The following is a 16,871-nucleotide window of genomic DNA, read 5'->3' as shown; positions in this document are numbered from 1 at the left end:
TGAAATGGAGTTTTGCTCTTGTTGCCCAGGCTAGAGTGCAGTGGCACCATCTCGGCTCACTGCAACCCCCGCCTCCCAGGTTCAAATGATTCTCCTGCCTCAGCCTCCCGAGTAGCTGAGATTGCAGGCATGCACCACCATGCCCTGCTAATTTTGTATTTTTAGTAGATATGGGGTTTCCCCATGTTGGTCAGGCTGGTCTCAAACTCCCGACCTCAGGTATTCTACCCACCTTGGCCTCTCAAGGTGCTAGGATTACAAGCATGAGCCACCGTGCCCGGCCTAAAATTTTCTTTCAGCGGGAAAATGGAGTGGCGAGGCTGGGCGCAGAAAGGCTGGGGCTGTGGCCCAGCGTGGGCTCCACTGGTGGGCGGCAGCAGCAGCTGTGAGGAGCTCACTGAGGCCCTAGCCCAGCCGCAGCTGCTCAGACGCAGCTTTAGCTAATTAATTCAGGAAAAATGTGGATTCAGAAAAGAACCCAGTAAGGTTGAACCTCAAAAATCAGACACGGGACAAGTGGTGAAGCATACAAAAGAAGTGCTGTGATTCCTCTGGTGGAAGAAACATGTCTTTTATCTTTCTCCCTATCCTATAAGGACTCTCCTAAAACCTTTATTTTTTTACTGTTGGGTTTACAGGCTGTGCATTTGGATCAGCTGCTATTTAGCAATATGAATTACTGAAATCCAGGGTCCAGAGTTATTTCGATGGCATAAAAGCTGATTGGCTGGATAGCATAAGACCACAAAAAGGAGACTTCCGAAAAGAGATTAACAAGTGGTGGAATAACCTAAGTAATGGCCAGCGGACTCAGGTATCATAGCTGCAAATGTCCTTATTTTCTGTTTTTAGAGAGTACCTTCTCTGCAGTGGACAGTGATCAGATATTTCACATCTAATCCAGCCTCAAAGGTCTGTTGTTCTCCAATGTTGCTGTCAACATTCAATCATTTCTCCTTATTTCACATGGCAGCAAATGTGTATGTTTTGTGGAGCTTCTCCTCCAGTATAGTGAACATTCTGGGTCAAGAGCAGTTCATGGCAGTGTACCTATCTGCAGGTGTTATTTCCAATTTTGTCAATTATGTGTGTAAAGTTGGCCACACGAAGATATGGACCATGACATGATGCATCTCGCGCCACCGTGATGATCCTCACAGCCGTCCACACTAAGATCCCAGAAGGGAGGCTTGCCATGATTTTCTTCCAATGCTCACATTCACAGCAGGAAATGCCCTAAAAGCCATTAATGCCATGGATACGGCAGGAATGATCCTGGGATGGAAATTTTTTGATTATGCAGCACATCTTGGGGGAGCTGTCTTTGGAATATGGCATGTTACTTACAGTCCTGAACTGATTTGGAAGAACAGGGAGCCTCTACTGAAAATCTGGCATGAAATGAGGACTAATGCCCCCCCACCCCACAAAAAAGAGGTGGCTCTAAGTAAAACTGGGATTGCACAGTACTGGTGCCTCTGGCTTGTGCCGCCTGAGAGCCCAGCAGACATCGGCCCTAGAGTGATCACGGCTATGCTTCCACCTGCAAGACGTCAGCATCTGGCCTCCCAGTGTTTTCAGCTGTGTCCCCCGGTCCATGTCTTTTCAGAAAGTGAATATGACACAGTTGTGAAATAAAGGTTTACATCTAGTTAGTAAAAAATAAAAAAGTAAAAATAAAAATAAATTTCTTTTACCTTGCAAGGATAGCAAAACGCCCTCACTATATTTTCTCAAGGCTATTTCTGTGTGTGTGTGTGTCTGTGTGTGTGTGTGTGTGTGTGTGTGCAAGTGTTATAAATATTTTTATTATTTTATTTTAACTTTTATTTTAAGTTCAGAAGTACATGTACAGGTTTGTTATATAGGTAAACTTGTATCATGGGGGCTTGTTCTATGGATTATTTTGTCACCCAGGTATTAAGACTAGTACTCATCAGTTGTTTTAATAAATAAATAATAAATAAACAACAAATATAAAATGATCCTCTCCCTTCTCCCACTCTCCACCCTCTGAATGGTTCCAGTGTATGTCGTTCCGCTCTATGTGTCCATGTGTTCTCATCATTTAGCTCCCATTTATAAGTGAGAACATGCAGTATTTGATTTTTCTGTTCCTTCATTAGTTTGCTAAGGATAATGGCCTCCAGCTTCATCCCTGTTCCTGCAAAAGACATGATCTCATTCTTTTTTTATGGCCACTTAGTATTTCATGGTGTATATGTACCACATTTTCTTATCTAGTCTACTATTAATGGGCATTTAGGTTGAGTCCATGTCTTTGCTATTGTGAATAGGGCTGCAGTGAACATATGCATGCATGTGTCTTTATAATAGAATTATTTCTATTCCTTTGGTGATACGCCCAGTAATGGAATTGCTGGGTCGAATGGTATTTCTGTTTTTAGGCCATTGAGGAAACACTGCACTGTCTTCCGAAATACTTGACTAATTTACGTTCCCACCAACAGTGTAGAAGCGTTCCTGTTTCTCCACAACCTCATCAGCACCTGTTATTTTTTGACTTTTTAATAATACCCATTCTGACTGGATGTGAAATTGCATCTATCTCACTGTGGCTTTGATTTGCATTTCTCTAATGATCTGTGATATTGAGCTTTTTTTATATGATTGTTGACCAAATGTATGTCTTCTTTTGAAAAGAGTCTGTTCATGTCCTTTGGCCGCTTTTTAATGGGGTTGTTTGCTTCTTATAAATTTATCTAAGTTCCTTATAGGTGCTGGATATTAGACCTTTGTCAGATGCATAGTTTGCAAATGTTTTCTCCAATTCTCTAGGTTGTCTGCTCAGTCTGTTGACAGTTTCCTTTGCTGTGCAGAAGCTCTTTAGTTTAATTTGATCCCATTTGTCAGTTTTTACTTTTGTTGCAGTTGCTTTTGGTGTATTCATCATGAAATCTTTGCCCAGTCCTATGCCCAGAATGGTATTGCATCAGTTGTCTTCCAGGGTTTTTATAGTTTTGGGTTTTTCATTTAAGTCTTTAGTCCATCTTGAGTTAATTTTTGTATATAGTGTAAGGAAGAGGTCTGGTTTCAGTCTTCTGCATATGGCTTGCCAGTAATCCCAGCATCATTTATTGAATAGAAAATCCTTTCCCCATTGCTTGTTTTTTTTGTAAGGTTTGTCGAAGATCAGAGAGTTGCAGACATGTGGTCTTACTTCTGCATTCTGTATTCTGTTCCATTGGTCTATGTGTCTGTTTTTGTCAGTACCATGCTATTTTGGCTACTGCAGCCCTGTGGTATGGTTTGAAGTCAGGTAACATGATGCTTCTAGCTTTATTCTTTTTGTTTAGGATTGCCTTCTGAAGGTTATTTCAATCATGGCTTTATATCATGATTTAGTACACAGTGACCTTGTTTGTCTAACTGTCCCATGGGAAATCAAGTTTTTATTACATTGATTATATCACACTGCTTGAAGAATTCAGCAAGTACCCTAGATAACCTGAGAAGACACAAGCATGCTAGAGGGCCCCCTTTAAAAAAAAACTGGGCCATCTACCTTTGTGAAGTTTCTAGGGCTCCAGTGATCTGAATGAGACATGTCAATATATGCCCTCTAAAGTAAAATCAAATTGTTTCATTTTGCATGCATTACTACTATGAAAGAGGCACATTGCTTGGTATGTCTTATTAGATTTTGAAGGAAGCATATGTCGCATTGAGTGTGCTGTTCTTATCCCTAGATCACAACCAGAAAAAAAATTAGAGTTATAAAAATTATAACGAAAAATCTAAAATCATTACAATTTGTTGATGAATGATTTTTTATTTATTTATTTTTTTTTTTGAGACTGGAGTCTCGCAGTGTCACCCAGGCTGGAGTGCAGTGGTGCAATCTTGGCTCACTGCAATCTCCCCGTCCCAGGTTCAAGCGATTCTCCTGCCTCAGCCTGCCAAGTAGCTGGGATTACAGGCGCCCACCACTACACTCAGCTAATTTTTTGTATTTTAGTAGAGACGGGGTTTCAGTATGTTGACCAGGCTGGATTCAAACTCCTGATCTTGTGATCCACATCTATTACTGCCAAAAAACCATCTCAAAACTTAGTTGCTTAGAATATTTATTTTGCAAATGAATCTGCAACTTGGGCAGGACTTGGTGGCCTGAGCTTGTCTATGTGCCGCTGGTTATCTGCTGGGGTGACTTGAAGGCTGGTGGCTAGAATCCTCTGAAGTTTTGCTCACTTATATGCCCAGTGATTGCTGCTGGTGGTTGACTGAGGCCTCAGCTAAGGCTGTGATTGGAACAATGATATGTGGCCTCTCCACATTGCTTCTCGGCTTCACCCCATGTGACTGTGTGTCTTTTCCATGTGGTTGCTTGGCCTTATCACAATGTGGTGCCTGGATCTTAGCAGGCCCAGATGAAAAGTTTTTATTTAATATGATTTAGAGTCAGAAGTCACATAGTATCACTTCTGCTGCAGTCATAGTCTGGCCTAAATTCAAGGAAAGGGAATAAAGATCCCCATGTCTTGATGGGAAACTATCAATGTTACATTGTAGAAAGAATATATGTGATGACCAGATATTGGTGGCTAGATTTGGAAACTACAATCTGTTACACACATCCAAAACAATAAACTGAAAGCTGACTTTGAGATTAAGATAATAAGATTATAGAGTACAAATACATGCAAATCCATAGTTTTATTATACATAAGATGTAATGGGATATAATGGAAGAAAAGGACCCTTTGTAATAGCAACAGCTTTATGAAAAAAATTTTGAAACTATTAAATGATGCAAAAGAAGGTTTGAAGAAATGGAAACACATACCATGTGCTTAGAAAGCAAGAGTATATCAGAGATACCAAGTTCCAAGTTAATTTATTATTCAAAAATACAAACCTTTGTTTTTTATTTATATGCTTGTTTATTTTTGAAACTAGACAAGTTAATCTTTAAGATCATAGATAAAAATTAACAAGCAAGAATTGATAGGAAAGCTCTGAGTTAAAAAAGCAATGAGAAAGAACTAGAAGACTAGCCTAACCAAGTATTAAAACATATTATAAAGGCCTCATTTAATAAAGCAGTAGGAAATTGACTATGAATACACCAACTAATAGAACAAAATAGGAAGAACAATAATAGAAATGAACACATGTAGGAATTTAGAATATAATAAAAGTTGTACCTCAAATCAGCGAGGAAGGATAGGTTACTCAATATCATTAGGACAGCTGGAAAGTGATCCAGATAAAAAAAGTTGGATCTATATCTTGCATTTTTTACCCTAACATATTTTTACAAATGGCTTATCTTCCTAATATGTATAGAGATCCTTAAAAAAGAAAGAAAACAACAACCTAATAGGAAAATAATGGCAAGAAAACATGAATAATTCAGAGTAAAACAAAGTATCTCTTAAACAAATGAAAATAATGCAACTTCAATCATAATAAGAAAAAGTACATATTAAAGCCACACTGAATATCATTTATGTCTATTGGATTGACAAAACTTCCAGCCTTTGACCACACGTTCTAGTGAATGAGAGTATAGACACTTTCATAATTGCTTGTGGAAGTACAAACAGGCACAATCCTTATAGAAAGGAATTTGTCTATATCTTTTAAAATTACAAATGCACAAATCATTTAACCTAGCAGTTCTATTACTCAGAACTTATGCTAACTCATATTTCCACATATGTTAAGCTTATTAATTACAGCAAAGTTTGTAATAGGAAAAAATGGAAATAATTGAAATGTTAATAATAGGAAACTGCTTTTAGAAATTATGATGCCTCCACTTAATGACTACCATAAAAAGGAGGAGCTGTAAAAAGAAGGAAGAAGGGAGAAAAGAAATGATGACATTCTGTGCACTGATATTGAAAATTTTCTAAAAATCAACTTTAAATTCTAAAAAGAAATATGTTGAATAGTGTGTATAGCATGCCATTTTTCAAAAAGGGTGGGGGGAGATAAAAGAATGGATTTTTGCTTGTATGCACATAAGAAAACTTTAGAAGGATACATAAAAATGTAAAAAGTTGTCCATTTAAATGGTACAGGGGGAAACAGGACTGATAAAATGGAAATAGAATTGGTGGGAGATTGTTCATTATGCATGTTATTTTTTTATTTTTGAAAATATTATATTACCTGTTCTAAAAAAGGTAGTTAATAATCTCAAAACTAACTCTTTGAGGAAGGAAAAGTATTGTTAAAGAGGAAAATTTAAAAGGGATTGCAATTTATTCAGGAAATAATGGCACAATATCTCATAATTAAACTTAATGAATGTGGCCAAAGCTATACACAGAAAAAATGTATAGCCTTAGATTTTATTTTTACACAAAACTAAATGAAGAAAACAAACTACTTATTCAGCAGAAGAAGTAGAAAACAAAACCAAATCATAGAGAAATATGAGGAAATAACAAAAATAAAAGCAGAAGTTAAATAAGCAGAAAAACAGCAAAATTGATAAATTGGTTAATAAATACAGTATCTCACCTGTAAAAGTATCAATAAATATGCACACTAATGACATGGTAACTGGAAAGAAAGAGAGAGAGAAACACGAATACTTGACAATATAAACAAGGATGGAAAGAAAATTTTTAATTTTAAAACATTTTTTACATCAATGTTCATCAGGGATATTGGTCTAAAATTCTCTTTTTTTGTTGTGTCTCTGCCAGGCTTTGGTATCAGGATGATGTTGGCCTCATAAAATGAGTTAGGGAGGATTCCCTCTTTTTCTATTGATTGGAATAGTTTCAGAAGGAATGGTACCAGCTCCTCCTTGTACCTCTGGTAGAATTCAGCTGTGAATCCATCTGGTCCTGGACTTTTTTTGGTGGGTAGGCTATTAATTGTTGCCTCAATTTCAGAGCCTGCTATTGGTCTATTCAGGGATTCAACTTCTTCCTGGTTTAGCCTTGGGAGAGTGTAAGTGTCCAGGAAATTATCCATTTCTTCTAGATTTTCTAGTTGATTTGCATAGAGGTGTTTATAGTATTCTCTGATGGTAGTTTGTATTTCTGTGGGGTCGGTGGTGATATCCCCTTTATCATTTTTTATTGCATCTATTTGATTCCTCTCTCTTTTCTTCTTTATTAGCCTTGCTAGCGGTCTGTCAATTTTGTTGATCTTTTCAAAAAACCAACTCCTGGATTCATTGATTCTTTGGAGGGTTTTTTGTGTCTCTATCTCCTTCAGTTCGGCTCTGATCTTAGTTATTTCTTGCCTTCTGCTAGCTTTTGAATGTGTTTGCTCTTGCCTCTCTAGTTCTTTTAATTGTGATGTTAGAGTGTCCATTTTAGATCTTTCCTGCTTTCTCTTGTGGGCATTTAGTGCTATAAATTTCCCTCTACACACTGCTTTAAATGTGTCCCAGAGATTCTGGTATGTTGTATCTTTGTTCTCATTGGTTTCAAAGAACATCTTTATTTCCGCTTTCATTTCGTTATGTACCCAGTAGTCATTCAGGAGCAGGTTGTTCAGTTTCCATGTAGTTGAGCGGTTTTGATTGAGTTTCTTAGTCCTGAGTTCTAGTTTGATTGCACTGTGGTCTGAGAGACAGTTTGTTATAATTTCTGTTCTTTTACATTTGCTGAGGAGTGCTTTACTTCCAATTATGTGGTCAATTTTGGAATAAGTGCGATGTGGTGCTGAGAAGAATGTATATTCTGTTGATTTGGGGTGGAGAGTTCTATAGATGTCTATTAGGTCCGCTTGGTGCAGAGATGAGTTCAATTCCTGGATATCCTTGTTAACTTTCTGTCTCGTTGATCTGTCTAATGTTGACAGCGGAGTGTTGAAGTCTCCCATTATTATTGTATGGGAGTCTAAGTCTCTTTGTAAGTCTCTAAGGACTTGCTTTATGAATCTGGGTGCTCCTGTATTGGGTGCATATATATTTAGGAGAGTTAGCTCTTCCTGTTGAATTGATCCCTTTACCATTATGTAATGGCCTTCTTTGTCTCTTTTGATCTTTGATGGTTTAAAGTCTGTTTTATCAGAGACAAGGATTGCAACCCCTGCTTTTTTTCTCCATTTGCTCGGTAGATCTTCCTCCATCCCTTTATTTTGAGCCTATGTATGTCTCTGCATGTGAGATGGGTCTCCTGAATACAGCAGACTGATGGGTCTTGACTCTAAGAAAATGTGGCACATATACAACATGGAATACTATGCAGCCATAAAAAAGGATGAGTTTGTGTCCTTTGTAGGGACATGGATGCAGCTGGAAACCATCATTCTTAGCAAACTATCACAAGAACAGAAAACCAAACACCGCATGTTCTCACTCATAGGTGGGAACTGAACAATGAGATCACTTGGACTCGGGAAGGGGAACATCACGCACTGGGGTCTATCATGGGAAGGGGGGAGGGGGGAGGAGGGAGGGATTGCATTGGGGAGTTATACATGATATAAATGATGAATTGATGGGTGCTGACGAGTTGATGGGTGCAGCACACCAACATGGCATAAGTATACATATGTAACAAACCTACACGTTATGCACATGTACCCTAGAACTTAAAGTATAATAAAAAAATAAAAATTAAAAAATTAAAAAAAAACATTTTTTAGCTTTATGGACACAAATTATTAGAACTCAATAAAATGTGCAATTTTCAGGGAAAATTGATTCAATAAAAATTAGAAAGCTTTAATAAGCTTACATTTAGGGAAGACATTTCAATTTTTCATTAACTATCTCCAAAACAGGAATTGAGTCCAGATCATTTTATGAGCAAGTCCTTAAAAAATATTTCAAACAACAATTCTTGTGTTATTTTAAATGTTCCAAAATTGCAGAACGATGAAACACTTCCCAAATTAGTTTTCAAAGTTAATATAATCCTTATAAAAGCCAACAAAGAAAAAAATGTTCTTGCTTTAACTAAAATGTTGGCAACATAAATTCAACACTAAATATGTTTTCATGACTAAGTAGTTCTATTCTAAAAATTCAAGGATGGCTTAATAGTAGAATTTTCATTAACACTACTATCTCAATGATGCACAAAAGAAAAAAATCATGATACTCTCTATAGTTGTTCTAGGACATTTGAGAAAATTTAACATTGATTTATGATAATATTAGTGAAAGAAAAATATAAAAACATTCCATATCATTATAAGGAATAGCCATCTAAAATACCAAAGACTTTCCCATTTAAAGTCAGAAATGAGACAAAAATATCCACAACACTGTTATTGTTCTTATTTTTCTGAGGAGTTGGGAATGTCAGATCTAGCTTCAAATGAGTTATATTTTTACCTTCAATGAAGCCACATTTTTCCCTTTTTAGTTGACATGCAATAATTGTGTATATTTATGGGATACAGTGTGACATTTTGATACATGTATACAATGTATAATGATCAAATCAGGGAAACTGGCATATTCATCACCTCAAACATTTATGATTTCTCTGTGTTGTGAACATTCAAAATCCCCTCTTCTGGCTTTTCAAAAATATACAATAAATTATAGTTAACTATATTCATGCTGTAGAACTTCAGAACACCAGAATTCATTTCCCATGTCTAGCTGTAATTTTGTATCTGTTAACTAACTTCTCCCCACCCTCCCCTCCCTCTACCCTTCCCAACCTCTGGTATCCATAATTCTAACTCTTTTCTTCCATGAGCTGAATTGTTTTGTAGCTCCTACATATGAGTGAGAACACGCAGTATTTCTCTTTCTGTGCCTATTTCACTTAATGTCCTATAGGCTCATTTAAGGTGCACAGATGTCAGGATTTCAATTTTTGTAGCTGAATAGTATTCACTTGTGTGTGTGTGTGTGTGTGTGTGTGTGTGTGTGTGTGTATGTACACCATATTTTCTTTATCCACTCATCTGTTGATGGACCTTTAGGTTACTTTCATATCTTAGATATTGTAAATAGTGCTGCAATAAATATAGGTGTGCAGGTATCCCTTCAATATACTGATTTTCTTTCCTTCAGCTAAGTACCAAATACTGGGATTGCTGTCTCATATGGTAGTTTATTCTTAGTTTTTTGAGATACCCCCATACTATTTTCCATAATGTCTGTACTAATTTACATTCTCACCACCCATGTATAAGAGTTACCTTTACTCCACATCCTTGCCAGCACTTATGTTTTGTCTGTTTGATAGTAGTCATTTCTAACTAGGGTGAGATGATATTTCATTGTGGGTTTGATTTGTATTTTCCTAATGATTAGTGATGTTGAGCATTTTTTCATATGTTTGTTGCCCATTTGTGTATTTTCTTTAGATAAATGTCCATTCAGTTCCTTCGCCCACTTTTTAATCAGATTATTTGTTTCTGGTGCTGAGTTGTTTGAGTTTATGAGTTCACTGTATAATCTGGATATTAGCCCATAGTCAGGAAAACAGTTTGCAAACATCTCACATTCTACAAATTGTCTCTTCACTCTGTTGTTTTCTTTGTTATGCAGAGCTTTTTAGTTTAATATAATCTCATTTGCCTATTTCTGCTTTTGTTGCATGTGTTTATGAAGCCTTAAGCATAAAATCTTTACCTAAATCAATGTCCTGAAGCATTTCACCTATGTCTTTAATTTTAGTTGATTTTTGTATAGGTAAGAGATAAGAGTCTAGCATCATTCTTCTGCATATGAATGTCCAGTTTTCCTAGCACCGTTTATTTAAGAGCGTGTTCTTTCCCCAGTGTATGTTCTTGGTGCCTCTATTGAAAATCAATTGACTGGTAAATATGTGTATTTCTGGGTTCTCTAGTCTGTTCCATTGGTCTGCGTGTCTGGTTTTGTACCAATACAATGCTCTTTTGGTCATTATAGCTTTGTAAGATATTTTGAACTCAGGTAGCATGATGGCTCCAGCTTTGTTCTTTTCATTCACTATTGCTTTGGCTATTTAGGGTCTCTTGTGGTTCCATACGAATTTTAGGAGGTTTTTAAAAAATCTATTTCTATGAAGAATATCATTAGTATTTTGATAAAGATTGCATTGATTCTATACATTGCTTTGGGTAGTATGATCATTTTAACAATATTAATTTATCTAATTCACAAGTATAAAATTTCCATTTGTTTATATCCTTTTTAATTTCTTTCAAGAGTGTTTTGTAGTTTTTATTGTGGAGTTTTTTACTTCCTTGGTTAAATTTATTCCTATGTATTTTATTTTTTGTAGTCATTATAAATGGGATTGCTTTCTTGACATCTTTTTCAGTTAGTTTGTTATTGATAGAATAACAATGCTATCAACAATATCATAGAAATGCTATTGATTTTTCATGTTGATTTTGTATCACACAACTTTACAGAATTTGGTTATCAGCTCTAAGAGTTCTTTGGTAGAGTCTTTATGTTTTTCTATAAATAAGATTAGGTCATCTAAAAATGGGGACAATTTTATTTCCTCTTTTCCAATTTGGCTGCATTTTCTTTCTTTCTCTCACCTAATTTCTCTGGTTAGGATTTTCAGTCGCATATTGAATAAGAGTGGTTACAATGGGCATCCTTGTCTTGTTCCAGTTCTTAGAGGAAAGGTTTTCAGCTTTTTCCCATTCAGTATGATGCTGACTGTAGGATGGTAATATATGGCCTGTATATGTTGAGGTATGTTCCTTCTAAGCCTCTTTGTTGAGATTTTTTTTTTTAACTTTAAGTTCTGGGATAGATGAGCCGAACGTGCAGGTTTGTTACATAGGTACACATGTGCCATAGTGGTTTGCTGCACCTATCAACCTGTCACCTAGGTTTTAAACCCCATATGCATTAGGTATTTGTCTTAATGCTTTCCCTCACCTTTCCCTCCACCCTTCTATAGGCCCCAGTGTGTGATGTTCCCCTCCCTGTGTCCATGTGTTCTCGTTGTTCAGCTCCCAATTATGAGTGAGAACATGCAGTGTTTGGTTTTCTGTTCCTGTGTTAGTTTGCTGAGGATGATGGTTTCCAGCTTTATCCATGTCGCTGAAAAGGACATGAACTCATTCTTTTTAATGGCTGCATAGTATTCCATGGTGTACAGCATGCCACATTTTCTTTATCCAGTCTATCATTGATAGGCATTTGGGTTGGTTCCAAGTCTTTGCTATTGTAAATAGTGCTGCAGTAAACATATGTGTGCATGTGTCTTTATAGTAGAATGATTTATAATCCTTTGGATTGGCTTTGGTAAGGTAAGACTTTTTCTTGTGAATGTAGCTGTAGTGTTGCTTTGGTAGGATGTTTTGGCTTTGATTCTGGGTGGTCAATGATTTATAATCCTTTGGGTATATACCCAGTGATGAGATGGTTGGGTCAAATGGTATTTCTGGTTCTAGATCCTTGAGGAATCACCACACAGACTTCCACAATGGTTGAACTAATTTACACTCCCACGAACAGTGTAAAAGTGTTCCTATTTCTCCACATCCTCACCAGCATCTTTTGTTTCCAGACTTTAATGGTGGCTATTCTAACTGGTGTGAGATGGTATCTCGTTGTGGTTGTGATTTGCGTTTCTCTAATGACCAGTGATGATGAGCTTTTTTTCATATGTTTGTTGACCACATAAATGTCTTCTTTTGAGAAATGTCTGTTTATATCCTTTGCCCACTTTTATTTCTCAGCCCACAATGGGCTGAGAAATACTTGATATAATTTCACTTCTTTTCAATTTGTTGAGAGTTGTTTTGTGGCCTAACTTGTGGTCTATCCTGAATAATGTTCCATGTGCTGATGAGAATATATATTCTGCAGCTGTTGGATAAAATGTTCTGTAAATGTCTGTTAGGTCCATTTGGTCTAAAGTGCAGATTAAATCTGTTTCTTTGTTGATTTTCTGACAAGATTAATCTGTCTAGTGTTAAGAATGGGGTGCTGAAGTCCCCAACCATTATGGTATTGTGTCTCTCTCTTTCTCTCTTTAGCTCTAATAATATGCACTATCTATATCTGGGTTCTCTGATATTGAGTTCACATATATTTATAATTGTCATATCCTCTTGCTGAATTGATCACTTGATTATTATAGAATGGCCTTCTTCATCTCTTTTTATGTTTTTTGACCCAAAGTATGTGTTTTTCTGGTATAAGTATAGCTATGACTGCATGCTTTCGGTTTCTAATTGCAAGGAAAAGTTTTACCACTTCTTCACTGTCAGTCTATGTGTTTTCAGGTGATATTAATTTCTGGCAGGTAGCATATAGTTGGGTCTTTTTAAAAAATCCATTCATCTATCCTATGTACTTTAATTTGGCAATTTAAACCATTTACATTCAAGGTTGTTACTGTTATGTGAGAACAAACTCCAGTCATTTTGTTAATTGTTTTCTGGTTGTTTTATATAGGCTTTGATTCTTTTTTCCCCTCTTTTAATGTTAACTTTTACAATTTGGTGGGGACTTGCAGAGTTAATATATGATTCTTTTGTCTTTCTCTTTGTTTATCTTCTCTATCAGTGAGTTTTATATCCTCATATTTTTTCACAAAAGTAGATATTGTCCTTTTGCTTTCAGATGTAGGAATCCCTTACCATTTCTTGTAGAACTAGTTTAGTGATCATGAATTTCTTCCATTTTTGTTTGTCTGGGAAATACTTTATTTTTCTTTTATTTCTGAAGGATAGCTTTGCTGGGTATAGTATTTCACCTGGCAATTTTTTTCTTTAAGTACTTTTATAATGTCATCCCATTATTTCCTGGCCTATAAAGTTTCTGCTGAGAAATTCACCATTAGCCTGATGAGGACAGTTTTCTCTTGGTGTTTTTAGAATTTTCTTTTTGTCTTTGACTTTTGGCCTCTGGACTATAATATATATGAGAAAACCTTTTTGGATTTAATCTACTTGGGAACTTTGAGCTTCCTGTATCTAAATGTCTGTATCTCTTGCAAGACTTGAGAAGTTTTCAGTTATTATTTTATTTAATAGGTTTTCTTTGCCTTGGCCCATTTCTTCTCCTTCTTAACTCCCAAACATTAAATATTTGTTCACTTTATGGTGTCCCATATGTCACACAGGTTTTCTTCATTCTTTTTAATTTTTTATTCTTGTTCTTTCCTCTTTTTGTCTGAATGGGTTATTTCAAAAGACCTATCTTCAAGTTCAGAAATTCTTTCTTCTGCTAGATCTAGTTTATTGTTGAAGATCTTGATTGTACTTTTTTCATTCATGGAATCTTTCAGTTCCAGGATTTCTGTTTGGTTCTTATTTATGATATTTATCTCTTTGTTCAATTTCCCATTCCAATCATAAATTGTTTTCCTAATTTCTTTGCATCATTTGTCTGTGTTCTTTTGTATCTAGCTGAATTTTCTTAAGATCATTATTTTAAATTTTTTCAGGCATTTCATAATTTCTTTTTCTTAGGGATCTGTTACTGATTAATTATTATGTCCCTTTGGAGGTATCATGTTTCCTTTCTTTTTCATGTTTCTTGTGTCCTTACATTCATATCTGCACTTCTGATGTAAAAGTCACTTTACAGTCTCTTCTTCCAATTTTATGAATTGGCTTTGGTAGGGTACGACTTTTTCTTGTGGGTGTAGCTATAGTGTTGCTTTGGTAGAATGTTTTGGCTTTGATTCTTGGCGGCCATAGTAGTGTAGTCACCATATGATTTATTTAGCTTTGTCCCCCAATGTAGAGTTCCTTCTGGCTTTGAGCTGATCCTGACTGGGCCAGCTGCTTCTTTGCTTTTCTCTCCTTCTGTGCCTCAGAAGTTCACTGCCACTTCCTTGCTGAATTTCAGTGTTCTCTAAAAATGTTTATGTTTTTTTAAAAAGTCTTATGTAACTACAGAATTGAAATTAGTAATGGAATAGAAAATTAAATGTAAGAAAAAGCAAGGAGGAAGCAAAACCAATATTTAGGAGGCAATCATGTCTCCAGATGGCTCACAGAAGAGGAAAGCTCAAGGAGTAGATTATTTTTAAGAAGTTTCTGGTACAATTCCTCTGAGGCCCTGTGACTACCCCTCCCCCAGCAAATAACTTTTTTATTTGACCACTACATTGACATCTACAGAAGTTGACACCTATAAGCTTTAGATATAAAACTGATTCAACTTACATTGCAACGATTTAAATGTATGCATCACTGCTCTATTGAAAATATAATATGTCATTATACTTGAGACTTTGCTTTTTTTTTTTTTTTTTCCTCATGGTGGGTTAGTTTGCTTTGGGAACTCCAGATCCTGATCCCCGGCCATGCTTCCGGCAGCACGCCCAGCACTGTCTCTGCAGGTGCTAGGAAGGCACTAAGACACACCCACCCAGTCTAGGTGGGCTAATGCACCAGCTGACCCATCACAGCAACTTGGCTTGCCCAGCAGCATAGCCCATCAGGATGACTCTACCTACTGCTCTAAAATCACTGTGTGGTGAGACAAAAAAAACTCTTTGCCTTGGAACCTCCTGTTTCCCCCAACTAGTTCTCAGGAGAATGTTTGTGCTTTACTCTCTCTCTCTCTCTCTCTCTCTCTCTCTCTGTGCCTGTATGTAAAGACTAATCTGCAGTCTGCAATCATAGGGGGAAATGTGCTTCTAGCCTCACCTCTGGAAAAAGAAAATTAATAATTAATGAATTAAAGATCTTAAGATGGAGAGGTTATCCTGAACTATCCAGTGGTTCCAGTGTAGTTACAAAGGTCCTTATAAGAGGGAGGTGGGAGGGTCAGAGTGAGAGAAAGAAATGTGATGATGGTAGCAGAAATCAGAGTGATGCAAGGAAGGGGCCACAAGCCAAAGAATACAAGTAGCTTCTAGGAGCTTGCAGAGGAAGCAAAATGGATTCTCCCTTAGAGCCCCAAAAGGAGTACCACCCTATTGACACTTTGATTTGAGGACTTCTGACCTCCAGAAATGTTAAGTAATAAATGTGTATTTTAAGACACTAAGTTTGTGATAATGTTTTAATAGGAGTAATGGAACTAATGTATAAGAATGTTTACTTATTTATGTAGGCTATTCTTGTACTATGCTGAATAGTACATATAGTAATAACCGTATGGTAATATCTAAAACTAATGATTGTGATTTTCTAATAATTGGGTGGCCAACACTGTTGCCCTCATTAAGCCAAAGCAATTATCCAGTGCTGACAAGCCAGTCAAAATCATTCAAATTCATGTATGTGATTGATTGAAATGGAAGCACCAAGGATCACTTAAAGTAATGACAAATGTCTATGCTTACTATAGGGAGATTTGCCAGGAATAGAGAGAGTTATCTTATGGCCAAGCTTTCTGAAAAATATATATTTTTAAAAGCTCAGTCAAAACAGTCCATGCATTAAAATCCTCTCAAAGGAATTTCGCAAGCATGTAAAACCAAACACAACAGAAAAGCTGTCTGAATGCTATGTTTGGTTTCACATATTGCATAAGCATATTAATATTTAATGAAACTGTCTCAACATAGATGTATGTAAGAATGAAACTTACTCATTTTCAAACAGCACAAAATATTCTGGGCCCACAGCCCTGCATTCTGACTAGGCCAGACATCTTATTTCTTTATCCCACTCAGGTTTAATATTTAATCTTGGGTTTTTTGAAATCAAACTTCCAAAACTCCCTGTCCCTTTTCTTTCCCCTTGGTCCCTGGAGAAGGACAATGACTTATACTTTCATAGCAAATGACATCAGAGGTGGTGAGTTCCTTCTCTGCCTCTCAGTCCAATGCAAAGGGACCAACATCAAGTGCTAGCAATGTCTTTCAAGTGGGAATGATGAAATTGTTAGTCTTTAGGGAACTCCATGGGGGCCCACCCTTGCACCGTCCTTCTGTCCTCTTCTCCCTTAACACCATGGCAACAAGCAATCCACCCAAAAGTCTCTGCTTCTGAAAAACCCAGACTACCTTCCACGGCATTTATTCATCCCTTCTTGCCAAGAGAGGATCCAG

The 16,871-nt window shown here is 36.5% G+C and overlaps 1 protein-coding gene and 1 pseudogene across 1 annotated transcript in view; both read left to right on the top strand.

The window, feature by feature from the left end:
• AIG1 (androgen induced 1) overlaps positions 1 to 729 on the top strand; it is a 279,442-nt gene extending 278,713 nt beyond the window's left edge. The window contains exon 6 of the mRNA XM_030929201.1: positions 639 to 729. Within this exon, the coding sequence (XP_030785061.1) occupies positions 639 to 667 (29 nt within the window). The 3' untranslated portion in view covers positions 668 to 729. The remainder of the gene's footprint in view (positions 1 to 638) is intronic.
• LOC104661902 lies at positions 307 to 1,664 on the top strand (annotated as a pseudogene).
• Positions 1,665 to 16,871: the final 15,207 nt, after the last annotated feature.

This window comes from Rhinopithecus roxellana, chromosome 4 (assembly GCF_007565055.1).
Source record: "Rhinopithecus roxellana isolate Shanxi Qingling chromosome 4, ASM756505v1, whole genome shotgun sequence".
NCBI lineage: Eukaryota > Metazoa > Chordata > Mammalia > Primates > Cercopithecidae > Rhinopithecus > Rhinopithecus roxellana.
Note: the sequence above shows the minus strand (reverse complement) of the source record. Positions and strands in the feature narration are given on the sequence as shown.